The following is a 15,170-nucleotide window of genomic DNA, read 5'->3' on the forward strand; positions in this document are numbered from 1 at the left end:
GAATAATTGTCGTATTATTTACCAAAGAATGTCATTGGTACAAAATAGTTTCACTAGTCTAACAATCTGAACGACCGATAAAAGTAAACTTGGTCGTATCCATTATCTTTAACGGTGGCATAAATTTCCTTCTTACTTCAGTGCGATAGCTTGAACCTGTTCCTCGGGGCTGGGTAGCTTGTGATCGACGGCATCGTCGGTCGTTGTATCTCCTAGGATCCTGGACATGCAATCCGGTGGTACAGTAACGTCCCCCAACGCCTCCGTGGATGTCCATCTTCGTAGATCCTCGATAACGGCTGGCTGGAATTATACACGTTGAAATAAAGTTAGCGGTCCATTCTTCTAGGCAAAAATAAGGTTGTACAAGGGGCAATAGGTGTACAGTACTGAGCATGAGAGGCTTTCCTAGGGAAAATGGAGAGCCTATGATAGAGGGCCTATTATATAATACTTAGGCTCATTAGTCTATATTTAAGCTGACTTGTAGTTCTTTAGGGATGCGGACAGGAGGTTCTAGGTTAAGTTTTCCCTAGCTTCTTCCTAGATTTTCCTTAGGTTCTTCCAAGACTAAAGACAAATAATGGGTAGCTCCTTCTCCTACTACTCTTTAACCAACAGAAGGCCACATTGCCCCCAGGTGTAAAGTACCAACTACAATAAGTTTTCCCAAGGAAAATGGTGGCCATTTGCCTGTAAATGTGGTAACTCTTGATTATTATAGCAGTACAATTCATTGTCAATGTGGTATAAGGTTACTTTGACGCAAATGTTCGTCGGGGCGAGGAGACACAGGTGTCGCCTCCCTCGCGCTAGCCACCTTATTCTAATGAGGGGTGGCGCCACTTCTCCCTACCTTCTCTAGGGCAGCCTACTGTGCCTGGTACTGTACTTTGCTTCTGTTTTTAAGAAATTCGATGCCGCGGCGAAAAGCAACCGACGTGTTTTACGCACTACGGGTGCTGCGTGGGCACAAGCATTATCGGATGTCACCTCGTGACCAAGCGGGTTTCACGCACGGAAAACGGAACGGATTGGATTACATTTTGCTCCTTTTCTGCGCGTGCACTCGCTGCGAACAAGGTGAAAATGGATCGGCTGTTTTGAGGCTTGCTTAATCCATCTTAATACTAACAAGGAAGTATTGTTGAAACTATATCCCCCAATTAGACACTATAATTTTATAAATAAATGTCTTATGTCTGCTGATATATTTTTAAGAGGTATGTAAAATGGTCTTCGTTGTCGCAGCTCTTCAAATTTACATACGTTGTAAAATCGAACAGTTCTATTGTTTAAAAATAAAAAAAAAAGGAAAAACATTCCAGTGCTCTGGCAATAAATTGTGGTAATGCCAGCTTTCAAATAGGTGTACCAACGCCACCTCATCTACATTGAATCGCGATTCAATAGTAAGCTTTCGAATGGGCACATTTTTAATCAGAATCATGCTTTCTATTATACATCTTAGATATTTGTTCGCAAAATAGAACATGACCTCGTTACAAATTATTTTTATTTAACCCACTCAGAAAATGAAATAAAAATGTCTAATGACGGTACCATGTTCTGTCTCCGTCCATTACCATTTTATATCAGCGTATAATTTGGGAAAGTCAGATTCCTTTTGGAAGAATTCCAGCTTTGCGAACTGAAGGGAATTCTTCATAGCCGAACTTCCTCTTCTTTTCATGGATCGACGGAAGTCTTCTCTGATTTCGCTGTTTGTTTGTCAGTATAGAGGGACAAAAAGGAAGGTATACACCGAAATTCTAGCTCCGAGATTCTCGAAACGGCAGGGTTGATTGACTTTCAATAATGGTCGATCGTTAATGGCTGTGCTCAAGGGTGGAGAACTGTAACACGAGTAGTAGATTTATGGCGCTGTCGTAGTGCAGAGTAATTTAAGCGTCTGACAGAACAATCCAACGACTTCCATTCTGTAAAACCACATTAAATTTGTGCGGTACGTGTGCACCACTGTGTCTAATTTTGTTTCATGGACATTATACGGTCCCATTTGTTTCATAAAGGAAATTGAGTCCCATTGTTTGGTATAGGAAGGCACAGGAAGGGTTCTTTCTTGAAAATCATTTTCTATTTCACTCAAGTAGAAAATAGGAGATTATCTAAACAAATCTAGTTTAGAGAAGACATTCTGGATTAAATTTTTCAAAAAAAAAAAAATAATGGAGATTTATTGTTAAATGAATCAGTATCGGTAAGTAACAATGTAACTTATCAACACAGAAGCGGATGCAGGCAAGCAGCAGCAGAAAATACATTCCCGATAATCATCTCTAATAAGAGTAAATCACGACGAATCAGATGAGTCACAAGCAGTGGGTCATGTGTTATTAAGAGGCTGCTGCATCAACGAAAGAACAATGCAAGAGAACGATACGTATCATTATAGAGCAGTTCATACGGTCGACAGGGACCACCGTGTAGATTTAATGTATCTCCTTAGCTTCTCATGACATCTCCCATTGAACCTGTTTACAGGGGACGTAGCTTGGTCATACCAGTGCAATTATGTACCAAGCCCCATAGATACAGAACCCATGCTCTTCGAACTGCCATTGCAATCCCAGAATATTTTTCATCATTTATACAAATTTATTATTTTTATTTTGAAAATTGCTGACATATAAGGCATTCAGAACCAAAGGGATACAAATGACACTTTATGAAATTTTTAAATATTAAAAATATAAGTTGCATTCCTTTGGTTTTAAGTGCCCTGCCATTTATTTATTTTTTGTACTTTTTAAGAAAACCACTTTTAAATTGATCTATCACTTTAAGACCTAAGGTGGCCTTGATTTTTTTTCTTCAAAAATACCGGAAGGGATTATGCTAATTTTGGATGTTGCAATTAATATATTTAAAGGCAAACTGTACTTACGATTCTAGATTCGATGTCGAGGCTTTGGTCTCTCTTCTTCTTGCCAAGGACAGGCGTGCAGAGGAACATATCCATGGAACTGCCATCCCTTCTCAGGCTATCCAAACTTCTGACAGCGACTATAGCTGCAGCCTCGTATAATTCCCTCAAGGCTTTCGGTCGTGTGTTCAACGTGAACAGCGACGTCGATGGTTTGTTAACCATATGAAAATTCTCCTTCCTCGCCGCGAACGTGCAAATATCCGACTCCGCTGTAACAGTGTAAATATTGAACTCTTAGTGATCGTGGAACTTTCCAATGTGTTAAAATCCTCTGTCTACTAATAATTTTACGTGTTTGAACACGAAGAAGAATTTATGGTGTGAAATATTTATAGGTAAGCTATTTCTTTATTTTGAGGTTAGGATCGCCATATTGGGCTTCATTATAGAACAAGTAAAACGGTTTATTAAATTATGGCCAGTGCAGATACGATAATATTTAATATAATTAATATAGGAACAACATAATGACAATCTGTACAATGGGTACCGTAATCGGCATGCTGCCCATTATTCCAGAACTGATTAGGTCAATGTACCGACAGACATTCGGCATCGAATTTAGGAAAATCATGAATCATCCTTTGTAGTTTTCATTCATTGGGCAAGCTCGTGGCAGATTATTGTTATAAAACAATACCCTCCCATAAACAACGTGCTGCCATGATTAGTTTCGTTTAATTGCCGACGTTGGAGGGATTCGTGCGTTTGAACAATGCTGAATGGGTCTTTCGTGTCACCGTGGATTGCGCCCATTATCGCGTGCTTCTTGTTCTTGTTTTTGTTTTGCCTTGCACAATAACATCAAGGGTTAATCGACATTGTCCCGGCACGCGATAGGGTCACGCTGTCTTTTCATAGAAACGTGGCATTCAATCTCTCCCTCGGGTCACAGACGGACCTACAGGAACATGGATTTCGATTGCGTATATTTGCGAAATTGGGCAGACGTTATCCATAGCGTGGGTTCTAATAAAAGTTTCCCATGGTAAATCTACTACGACGTACTTTTAAATAGAAAACAAATTGTTTCTATAATTTAGAATTAAAAATTCTAATAACAAATTTAGTTAAGTTATGTTTCCAACCTAAAATTTTAATAATATCAATACGTGCAGTATGAATTGTTATATCATCGGATGATATAGTAAGTCTGAGAATCTTACAAGTCGTTCCCAACTTAAAATAAAACTATGTAAATCGCTTCTGCCAGTGGTCGATGCTTATTTACTTCGACAGCCGTTTGATTTTACATCGTTTACAGTGGTTGTACACGTATATTTCGCCGCATGTTCGCAATCAGTTCTGACATTCATTAAATTTCAATCGCGCAAGCCAATCAGCCGAGTTGCGAGCCGTATCTTTATGGGAAACGATCGGAATACGAGAACGAGTTTTCATTAACCATTATCAGCGAATTTGCATACGGTAACTGGCTCCTGAAATGTTTCAATGAATTAGGAGTTCTCTTAACGGTATGGGATAGAAATTGCGGCAATATACATTGCATCTAGCAGTTATGGCATAGTTTCACTAGGATTTCATCTTTGAGGAAGATAATGATAATGATAATGAAGCCTACAATGCTCAGTACTGTACTCTTTGGGATGGTGGACACTAGGCTCGATAAATGAGAGTGGAACGGCATTAAGCACGTCACGGTTGTTAGCAAAAGAGGGCTGAACGATTGAATTTTTTCCAGACAGCCAGAAGAGAGCGAGTTACGAGTCAAGGTCGGCTGCACAGGTTGCTCGGTCATGAGAATAGAAATATGACTGGAAATACTGGTTGATATAGCTGTCGGTGATAGGAGCACGTGCTAGTAGCTGTAGTTTCAACATACAACTGGATAATAGACTTCAAGCTTAGCGTTTGTCGCAATTGCATTCCATATACCGGCGCTACATCGACCGCTATAAAGACTAGTTTACATTGGTAGGGGCGCTGTACCCGTAGAAAATGGCGCGTGATTTTCTTTCCATAGCAACAATTGATTCTTTACTTTTACAATACATTTTCGAATTGTATAGCACATTAATTTGAAACAGGACACTGTCTACTTATCAGGTGTGACATTTTATATCACAGTTTGCCCTTTGTCCCGGATTTCAAGGACAGGTCTGCCGAATGCGTTGAAGGAAAAGCGGCGTATCGATGAACGAATGAGAAAATAAACACAAAAGACGAAAGAGAAGTGGAAGGTAGATTTCCAATGGTGAAGAGCCGGTCGGCATGTGGGAGGTCTGCCGCAGCCGATGAGTCTCGGCTATGCAAAGTGGCCTGAAGGACCGCTTTGCTTGAACCGTTCGAATCAAGATATCAAAAATCGCGTAATTCACGGTTGCTCGGAGGCTTTCAGATTGCAGAAATTTACCAGATCAACACGATGACTTATCGTCATTTGGTGAAATATTTCGAAAACCAAGAGGGATGCTTTAAGTTAGGATGTCCTAAACAGCATTTATGTCATCAAATGAAGTCAAATTTCCTATGCTTTGAGTAACCTAACCTAACTTGACTGAGCACCCTACAACTTTATTTTTGCCAGCTTCGCCGCTATACCAACCACTTATGCAATCGTTTACAGGAGTACAGTAAACTTCCTACTATACTTATTCCAGCAACGTAAACAAGCCTTAAAAGCTACGTTCTTGTGCCTTTGTCGTTTCATAAAGGCAATGTTTATGGTTAACGACGATGAATGGAACACGATTTAGGATTAAAGGGCGCAGCTGCCACCTGTTATTTACAGTCATAAATCCCTTCACTGGTTGTTACACTCTTCAAAGCGACAGTTTAAGGATTTTCAATACATTCTCGTTAAAATCATCCGATGTTTCATCCGCGTAAGCTTCCGCCAGCGAGCAGATGAGCCAAAGGATCCAGCATTTGCATACATTCCACCGGTGGTGTCTAAACGATTCGGTTAATCACAGAGAACACCTGCAATTAGCGATATCGCTTATGATACACGAAGAGCGAAAATTATCCTCTACAAATAACGATTACGCGCTTAACGACTGTTTCTTACAGCCTTACCTCTCAAATTAACGATCAGTTAATTGCCTGTTAAATTAATCGCTAATGAAATTGCATAATAGTTCAGTTGTTCAACGAACCATGAAACGAAGTCGCTAACTTAACAAAATTCTGTACAAACAAAAGTTACGTAAAAGGTTACGAAAATTTGGTTCATAATAATATTTTCTTTTTCTTATGATTTATTAAATGATCCGAAGTCATTAGCATGCTATTTTATCAATTTATTCAAAATATAATCCTGCCAAATTGCACAGCATCCCCAATATCAAATTCTAAAGACATGAGCCCGCAGCAGGCTTCGGGCTGTTTCCAAGCTGCGGAACACTGACGGATCGTATGGGCACGCGTACGTCTTGATGGACATTTCAGGCCAGGTTTTGCGGCCAGGTAAACAGCGGCCACGCAGGTTCAGAACTCCGTGTAATTGCGGGTAAAACAAGTCTGTGTGGGCTCGGAGGGAAGTTTCTTAACGAGTACGTTTCGGAACTCGGCTCTTTTGTCCGGGGTGTTCGTTGAAAAAAGAAGACGGAGATGAAGAAGAGGGAGGGCCAAGTGTGAGAGGAAGAGAAGAAGAGGTAACATCCCGAAGGGACGAAGAAGAGCTGTTTGGTGGAAAAAGAAAGAAAGAGGGATGAGAAGGATAAAGCGAAGCATGGGAGGGATACGCGAAGGGCAAGGCGAGGTAAGAAGGAATGCGGTTACGGTAGATCGCGGACCAGTCCTCGTACAGGTCCTGCAAGACCCGACAAGGACCACGAAAAACGAGCAGAACGAAAAACACCCCGGCCCCACCATGCGTTCGAGCATCACCGCCATTCACCAACGGACGTTCCTGATCCTAGAACACAGATCCTAGGCTACAGCCTGTCAGGACCCCACTGAGGCTTCACCTGACCCTCTTCTAGGCAAACGAACGCTCGTCCCTACCTGTTTCGTGACCTTGCCTCCTCTGGATTCACCCTGATGGAATCTTAATCGTTTCTCGGATCGTGGAGTTAGCAAGAAAAATTAATTGTTCGGAGTAAAAAAGACAAAGGGTGTTTTGAAGCTGATTTGACTTTTTGGTCGGGATGATGGACACCTTTGTTTTGGAATATTTGTAATCATAAATGTGAATTAATTTGTTTACATTAATCGGAATAAAAGCTATGATAAATTTAAATAAGACATTTGTTAGGTATTTTTAATTCTTGTTTAAATTTTTATTTTTGCCCATAAAATGTGTGGGTTGATTGATGCAAAGCGAAAGCTGCCAAGACCCTGGGCGTCCATCTCGTAACCCTGACACAGTGATCATTCATTTTTTGCCAGAACATAAATTTCGCTTGCCCGTAGCGGAGACAGTATTCCAGCAAAGCTGAAGGATCTTTTTATCATTCGGAAAAAGCATCCTATCTATCAGGATCAACGTTCATCAAAAACGTCAGGTAGCAGGATTACTTGGCAGAACATCATCCTGGCAAAAACTATAACATACAGTTTCAGAAAAAGGTCTGGCTCGCTCACAAAATACCCTTTGCCAATAAATTTAGACAAATTAGTTGAATTTGTCAGATAAAAGATTTATATAGTATGAAACTGTGGTACATAGTCATATATGTGTAATTATATTAACTAATTAATATGAAATACACAATTGAATTAAAATCGAGACTCTTTCCATGATCCGCCGTTCTAAATTGCAACAAACAGTAGAGTATAGAAATTGTTAATGAATTCAATTATTGATTTATTGTATCAAAGAGCAAATACCACCAAGGAAGATTGTTAAAATGGTCTTTAAATTGGCTATCACGGTTCGTCCGTAACCTCGTTAATTAGCAGTCAGTAATTTCATGTAGGTATAATAAGCTACAAGGGAGGAAGATCCTTACAAAGTTGGTGTCCGTATTTTTACCAGTGCCTTTCTTAACCCTCTGCTCCATTGTTGTGTTATCGTTCGATCTTGGATTTCCAGTCATGTCAACCCGCGAAACCAGACGATCTGATAGAACCTTATTGTCTCCGTCGTCCTCGCTTCGTATAGTTACACGGTTTGGCTCTTTTAGCTGGCAATAAAACCAGATAGAGTGTAATCAAGATTTATGACATAGGCACGGACACCAAAACTATCACCTTTAAAAGATTACACTACTTTGAAGCTGAAAAATCATTTTTTCAAGAACTGTCAGTTTTTCATGAAAACTATTATCATTGTAACTATGAAGTTTGTTAAAATTTCCAGAATAGAAGTGAAAGATGGCATGAAGTCGTACAAGATGTAGGAATAGAGATATATGTTCTTCGACCTCTCAATAAACTCGTTTCAACATGGTCGTAAAGTTGAAGCTGCTCGAATTCTAAATAGCACACTTACGAGCTATAAAGTTTCCTTTTGACATGTATTAACAAGGCCTTCGTTTTCGTGTACATAGTTGAAGATGTCATTGTCAAATTGGCTACTTATTAGTAGCAATGAGGAACCAATCAACTAATTTACATTATTTTTATTCAATTTTCAAAAAGAAGAAGGGAATTTGCTATTTCTCGTATGGTTTCTGGGTTGTGAATTTCTTTTGGAACACCCTGTATATTCAAAGATTCATTCTACTTTACCGAACTCGTTTCGCATCCGCAACATAGTATTTCAACAGGAACGTCGATCAATTCTAGCGTGCAAAAATTAATCATAAATCAAATCTGAATCCAATCTCTCGACTGCGTGCGTATAACACGTCATTTCGTCGCGTTTCGTAGAAGATTAATTTCCTTAGCATATTAAACACTCGTCGACCACCCACAATCCCCAAATGACCTTGCATAGCCACCAAACGATTGAAAGGGTTCCCTTAGCCTTGAAATATTCCATTGATAACAGAATGATGCACTTCGTAAAAAAACAGTTAACAGTGAGATTAATACCATTCATGGTGTAAAAATATATCAGAGGCATTTCATCTTATGGAGATCCAATTAATTTTTACTAATTACCGCCATTTTGTGTAATTAGCCATTTTGACACCCACCTTACCAGAAATGGCTATTTCCATTATGGCGGCCGAAGTGTTAACCCACCTAAACCCAACGTAACCTCTGTACACACCATTTATACCCAACAATATCGCAATCACTGGTATTGCAACAAGACTAACGGGTGATATATTGAAATTCGAGTGTTGTCTCAACTATATCCAAGAAAATTACGGTATCTATATGCTCCTTGGTGCGGTTAGAGTGAGAAAGGAACACCGCAGACGACATTCCACTAGGGAGAACGTTAGTTGCATATACCGTCGTTCTTCTTAACTCTCCTTTTTCCGATGAAATACAATCTTCGACGTATTATGCCAGTGTATACGTGTGTCGTGACTTTTAGTTTCAGCCCACACAGTACAGTGACCCTCGATGCAACCGAGTATAGTGCATATAGCATCGTGTATTCGGTACGAGAGATCGCACTCGACAGTGTTTCTCTCTGTCTATCTTGGACGTTAAGACCATCACGATTAACGAGCAGTTCGAGGAAAATGTCTCTTTGACGGCTTCAGCCAGCTTTCATCCGAACCGACTAGCTAGGAGCTCGTCCAATCCAGGAATGACCATTCGGAAGCACGAGTTTGTAAGGATTGCGTTTGACTGTTCGAGATACGAAGTGAGAAAACTGTTATCTTCAGAATCTCCTGGAAAGTAGAAATCGGGTCAACGGATGCCTCCTGAGGTTGTAGGTTACGAAATAAATGTTACGTCCTGACAGCATACGGATTATTGTCGATGTGAAAGCTGTTAGAAGGAGGGATTTGACGACGAAGATGATTCGAAATGTATGCACGGTAGCTGTTTGCAGATTTTGGGGCTTGGATGTGCAGCGACTACCTAGGAGAGAAAGTAGATGCGTGTGAGCATGGGGCGTTCCGTAACAGGGAATTATATGGCGGCGAATTACTAAGGATATTGTAGCCAATGAACCCTGTAAGTGAACAGGAACATGTACTCCGCCCCAGGCGGGAAGTACTAGAAGACTAGAAGTGCCAGCCTCAAGCCAAAGTCCCAACACTACCAGTCCCAGCATACGCGCATCTAGCCCGGCATCGCTGGCTAAAAAAAAAAAAAAAAAAAAAAAAAAAGCAGAAAGAAAGGGTGTCGAAAGAGGAGAAAAATGAGCCGGGAGAGAAAGTAAACGGAGAAATGTTAAGGGAGATACAGCTGTTTGAATGCCACCCTTCATAGCAACATTTCTCCATACATCTCGGGAACTAATCAGTATATCCATATGGTACCCTAATACTTTTTCACGTGGAATGAAGTGAGGTATCATCTTCTGCAAGAAAAATTATGCATTCCCGTTTGCAAAAATTATGCAATTAACAATTGCACATGCACTGTTGGCACTTACAAAAATCTAAGGGCCTACAGATGTAGTGCTCTCAGAACCATTTATCTTTCTCCTTTAGTATTTTTTTGTGGGGGCATTAATAACGGAGTTATGGCCTAAAACGTTCGCGTAGTTCACCCTGTATGCATGAGACCCTCTCACCCACCCCGTCGTTCTCCGCCAACTGACCTATACGAAAAAGTGTGAACCCCAGGAAGGATGAAAACTACAAACATAGTATCGCATAATTTCGTAAGTCTGTGTCACAATTGACCCACCTTCGCTATCAAAACGGCATGTACGCAATCCGTATACATCAAAGTACTCGCTTCGTTCTCACGATCAAGACCGGCGAAAAGAACACGTCCAAGTGAACCTGTCAGTAACCGGCTCTTCCATCTTGGGTCATGAATCATTGAATAATTCATAATTTACAAGCGACTTGTTAAACCACCAAGTATCTTTTTCCACGGATATCATTTCCTCATTCAAGAAAAAAACATATGGTTGAGTAATGGGATGTTAACCCAAGATACTCGTACGATAATTTTAAATTACAATCATTCGTTGTTCACTTTCATGATCAAGCATAACAAACTATATTCCGAAATTTTTCATTTTTTTCATTCTTCATCGTAATCTCGAAGAACCTGAAAATACACTCAACAAATGATTCCCCTGAAAGGGAACGAATGTAGTCTTATCACGAAAGGTCTGTCGGCACCATAAACCTAGCAAACAGTTTCTAGTCACGATTTTATCGGTTACCAATCAATCGATGGTCCGGCTGAATCAAACAAAAGATACGGCACGCGCAGACCGTGCGAATTCCACCGGTACGATTTACACGTTTTCGCATGAACCATGAATCAACGATGCGAGGCAACACTTTGCGGCACGCGAGACCGCAGCAATTTCCTTGTCACGCTTTGATACTGACAAGGACAGCTCGTTGCATGTTCCTTTAATATTTAAATTAGCCTTCGTGCGTAGCCAGATCTCAATACTTTCAACCTCTCCATACATCGATTTAGGCGGAGATAGTTCATATCAAATTACTATCTTCAAAACGATGAATTTTAGAAAACAAAACATTTTTATAAAAATATTGCAAAATAGTACTCATTTCCAGTTAACCATTTTCTCATCAATGAACTTAACCTATCATTTTCTATAATATTTATCTCTTGCTAGGAGCCATATTATAATAGGGTAACAAAGACCCTCAGAAGACTCGTGCATCACTCAGCCATTGCAGAGAGTGCAGTTGCATTGGAAGTGATTTCATTAATCACAATAATTTAGTGATCAACCCCAGTATTTGAAAAATATTCATTCCAAACATTGAAAGTTAATGAACATTAATCATGATTCATTGGAATGGAAGATATTATACATCCATCTTTCATAACATTTCCGCGAGTGTCAAGTACCATAATCAGCATCAAAGGGAAAAAATTCCTCAGATCGTTCCGAGGCAGCTTCTTGCCATCCTTCATCCGATCAAAGCAACCATTCACCGAGTCATTCTGTGTGACATCCAACAGTAACCGTTTCATTGGTTGATCCGTCGATCGATCATGCCGAATAAAGTTCTGACGCCGTGAATGCCACTTGTCTGCTCGACAGACAAAGGGATAAAAGCCGAGGACACTTATTTGTTAAACTCAAATGAGATTAGGAGCAATTGCCTCTAACAGGATATTCAAACAACTTGACAGAGATCCCTCCGTGTTTCCACGCGTATTGTTAAACCTGTGTGCCCTTAAGTAGGTTTGGATTTTCATTCGGAATAGTAAAACTGTGTCAATTGTGACCCAGTCACAATAACATTTCCAGTGTAATGGAAATTTGAAGGTTTCAGTAACTATAGTAGTTAGGTCCTTCCCTTCATCTATGGAAGCATAATTTGCAAATGACTATAAATTCAATAATCCACCTTGCTTGATATCTAAGCCTTCCAGCAAGAGAATACTGTTGCTAGTATTTAGTTACACCAAATAGAAATATAAAGGGTTAATGCGAATTGTCAACGCAATCAGTGTGCGCCGAGGAAACCTGTTATTTCTGTTGAAGATACGAGGAGACAGCAAGGCTTCACAGGGACCGTAAGCGATACGAGAGAAGGAAACCGAGACTTTGCTTGAATAAGCCTGAGTAAACCTTGAGACAACCGGCCAAAACCCTTCTCTCGTTTTCTCTTTCCTCTTCTACCTCAACGATCTCTCTGTCCGAGCCTCTTCGGCAATATACAACTCTGTTCTGGATTTCGTTTCCTGCTTACGTGAGATTTCCAGATAGCAAGGAAATTACTGGATAAGCAAATTGCCTGGAATTTGCTAATCGTCCTATTCCTTTCGAATAAAACCGTCAAGATTGCCTGTTTATACAGGTTTATGTAGACAGACATTGCGAATAGGTTTATAGGTTATATTGATGTTAAAAGATTACTCCCCACTGTGCTAATTTGGTACATGTAGAGGATATGGAAGAACTAATGATACACTCAGGGAGGTGATAATTCTACTTATAAAAATGAATGAAAAATAAAATAAAAATTTGTGCGAAGGAAGCTTAGTTTTCACCTTTTTAATCTATTTCCTTTAGAAAAAATGAGGACCATGATTACTGGAATATCCTAAATATCCAAGAAATAAAGTTTTAGATTGAGTAATCTATACCACTGTCCCCCACCATTTTACTTCGCCAAGTAACAAAGACGACCCACTACAGGTACAATTCAAGTTGAAACGTTTTATCTTAAATTCGCGATACAAGCAGACCGACGGTTAATTGGGTGAAAGCGATGCGAACGACCGGACGGCGGAATTAATTAAGCGATTAAGTTAGGCAGCTCGCGAGGCCTCGTTGAGAGGTTAAGTCTTGGAATTGGGGACAACCGTGCCGAGGTCAGAGTTCGTAGCACGAAAGTGACGTGAAACTTGATGTCAAACACCCAGACGTGGTAATTTCAAATACAAAGACCTCCACCATGTTACGTACGTACACTTGATAATCGATTCTACGAGCAAAAATCAGCACAAGGACACTGTGATTTGTGAAGGTATAGTCGAGGAGATAATTCGTGCTCGGACAGGTTGCTCAAACACCGGCATGATTTGATGACAAAATTTAACGTATTTCTTTTATATACAGGTTGTTTCAAAAGAGGATTACATAAACATTGCTAATTATTCATAACTTAAATATCAACTTAAACTGCGAATAGAATTAGAGAAAAGTAATTGCAATGGATTGCTCCAGTTTAAATTTTCTAAATTGGATTCTGTTTTATAGTAAAATATATTGCTTTTACACGTGTTGAAGGGATTATTGTTTTTTGCTTCTACAAAGAAGCCCTTTCTTCTAGAGAAACTCACTCCCTTCGACACAAGATATTTTCTTTACCTACGTTATATAGTTTCCTATGTAACCTGAGAACTCTTGTAACAGCGAAATAATCATTCAAATCATCGACTTTCTCTTTTAAACTGTTACATGCAATTGTTTACTTTCACATTTGACGTAAGAGTAATGATCCTTTTAATACGATGTTCTTCATTTCAACAAAATAAATTTTAATGAATTTTGGAAAATGAAGAACAATAGTAATTTCATATTCAGAAAATAGGATTTGATGAAATGCAACGGATTAATAATATCCAGTCGAATATTATAAATTTCATCGTATTGCAAATAACGTGACGCAAATTCCATTTAATTATTTTTCAATTTCGACACTGCTTCAGCATATTGATTTTTCGTCAGCTCACTAGCACGCGACAGAGAGGAGATGATATAGAGGAATGGAAAGGAAATGTAAATTACGTGGATTTAGCCCGTTGTTATGTAAATGAACGGTCTGACCGTGTCCATTCATATAACTGGCTTTAATCCCAGGAAATCGAATTTATTGTGAATTTGTCGAAACTGTCCAATCACCGTCAACTGAAAAATATGATTTGTAAAAAAGTTTCAAATTTACCCTTTCATATGCACTATCAGTCAAATATATAAGGTGCAATTCTTAAGCAGATGTTGCATCAGGTACATCACAATTTTCGAGATACAAAGGGGTTAATTGCTGACGCAAGGGATTAAGAGGTCGCTATTGTATCGTTTCCATCGAGTGTGCACACAGCCGAAAGGAAGAATTCCTATGTGTGGGCAAACAGGCCTCAGGCTCCATCTGCCCACGTACTTGATCTCTCTATACGTATGTGTATACACGAATCACGTCCACGTGTACCTGTACGTAAAACCGTGGTAACCTATGAATGATATTATGCCTTGTGGTTGCTTCACGCCTGGCTAGATCTTATCGTATTATCGTCACCTCTTGAAAACCGGCCTGAAGTAGCGGTCACCGTCTCGGGGCTCGAGATTGGGTAATACGAAGCCGTTTTCTCCAACCACCTCAAACAATTACCCAGAATTCCTTGGTATATACCAAAGTACCGTACTCTTCAAGCACATCCCTGCAGTGATGCACTTTTTCAAAACTAAAATTTTTAATTTCGAGGTAAATTATGGAGATTATTATCCTAAAATTAAAACCCAATGGTGGGGGCCTACTACCACCTCCTTATTCTTAGGTACAGGAAGCCTACATTGCCTTAGGGTGTACACTATGCAGTGTCCAATCTATACCCCAGGGCAACGTTGGCTCCTTTGGTCTTAGGAGAACCTAAAAGGAGCCTAGTATAACATTCTAAAATATATATTTATAACAGCTTGAATTACTATAAATTAGTTGTTTCAAATATCAACATTCTATTTTTGGAAAATATGCCAGAGTGAAACGAGACTAAAGCAAAGAAACGTCTT

General features: G+C 39.6%; 1 protein-coding gene across 4 annotated transcripts in view; it reads right to left on the bottom strand.

The window, feature by feature from the left end:
• The window catches only part of gukh (NHS actin remodeling regulator GUK-holder), a 60,238-nt gene that overhangs the window by 15,027 nt on the left and 30,041 nt on the right, over positions 1-15,170 (bottom strand). For 3 of the 4 annotated variants that reach the window (XM_034329711.2, XM_034329710.2, XM_034329709.2), the window contains exons 2-3: positions 2,909-3,159; positions 137-303 (exon numbers count right to left, since the gene is read on the bottom strand). In XM_034329711.2, coding sequence (XP_034185602.2) covers positions 137-303; positions 2,909-3,159 — 418 coding nt within the window. Of the gene's footprint in view, positions 1-136; positions 304-1,586; positions 2,408-2,908; positions 3,160-15,170 lie in introns of those variants that run through there. The other variant, XM_076689681.1, reaches the window with a different exon arrangement.

This window comes from Osmia lignaria, chromosome 8 (assembly GCF_051020975.1).
Source record: "Osmia lignaria lignaria isolate PbOS001 chromosome 8, iyOsmLign1, whole genome shotgun sequence".
NCBI lineage: Eukaryota > Metazoa > Arthropoda > Insecta > Hymenoptera > Megachilidae > Osmia > Osmia lignaria.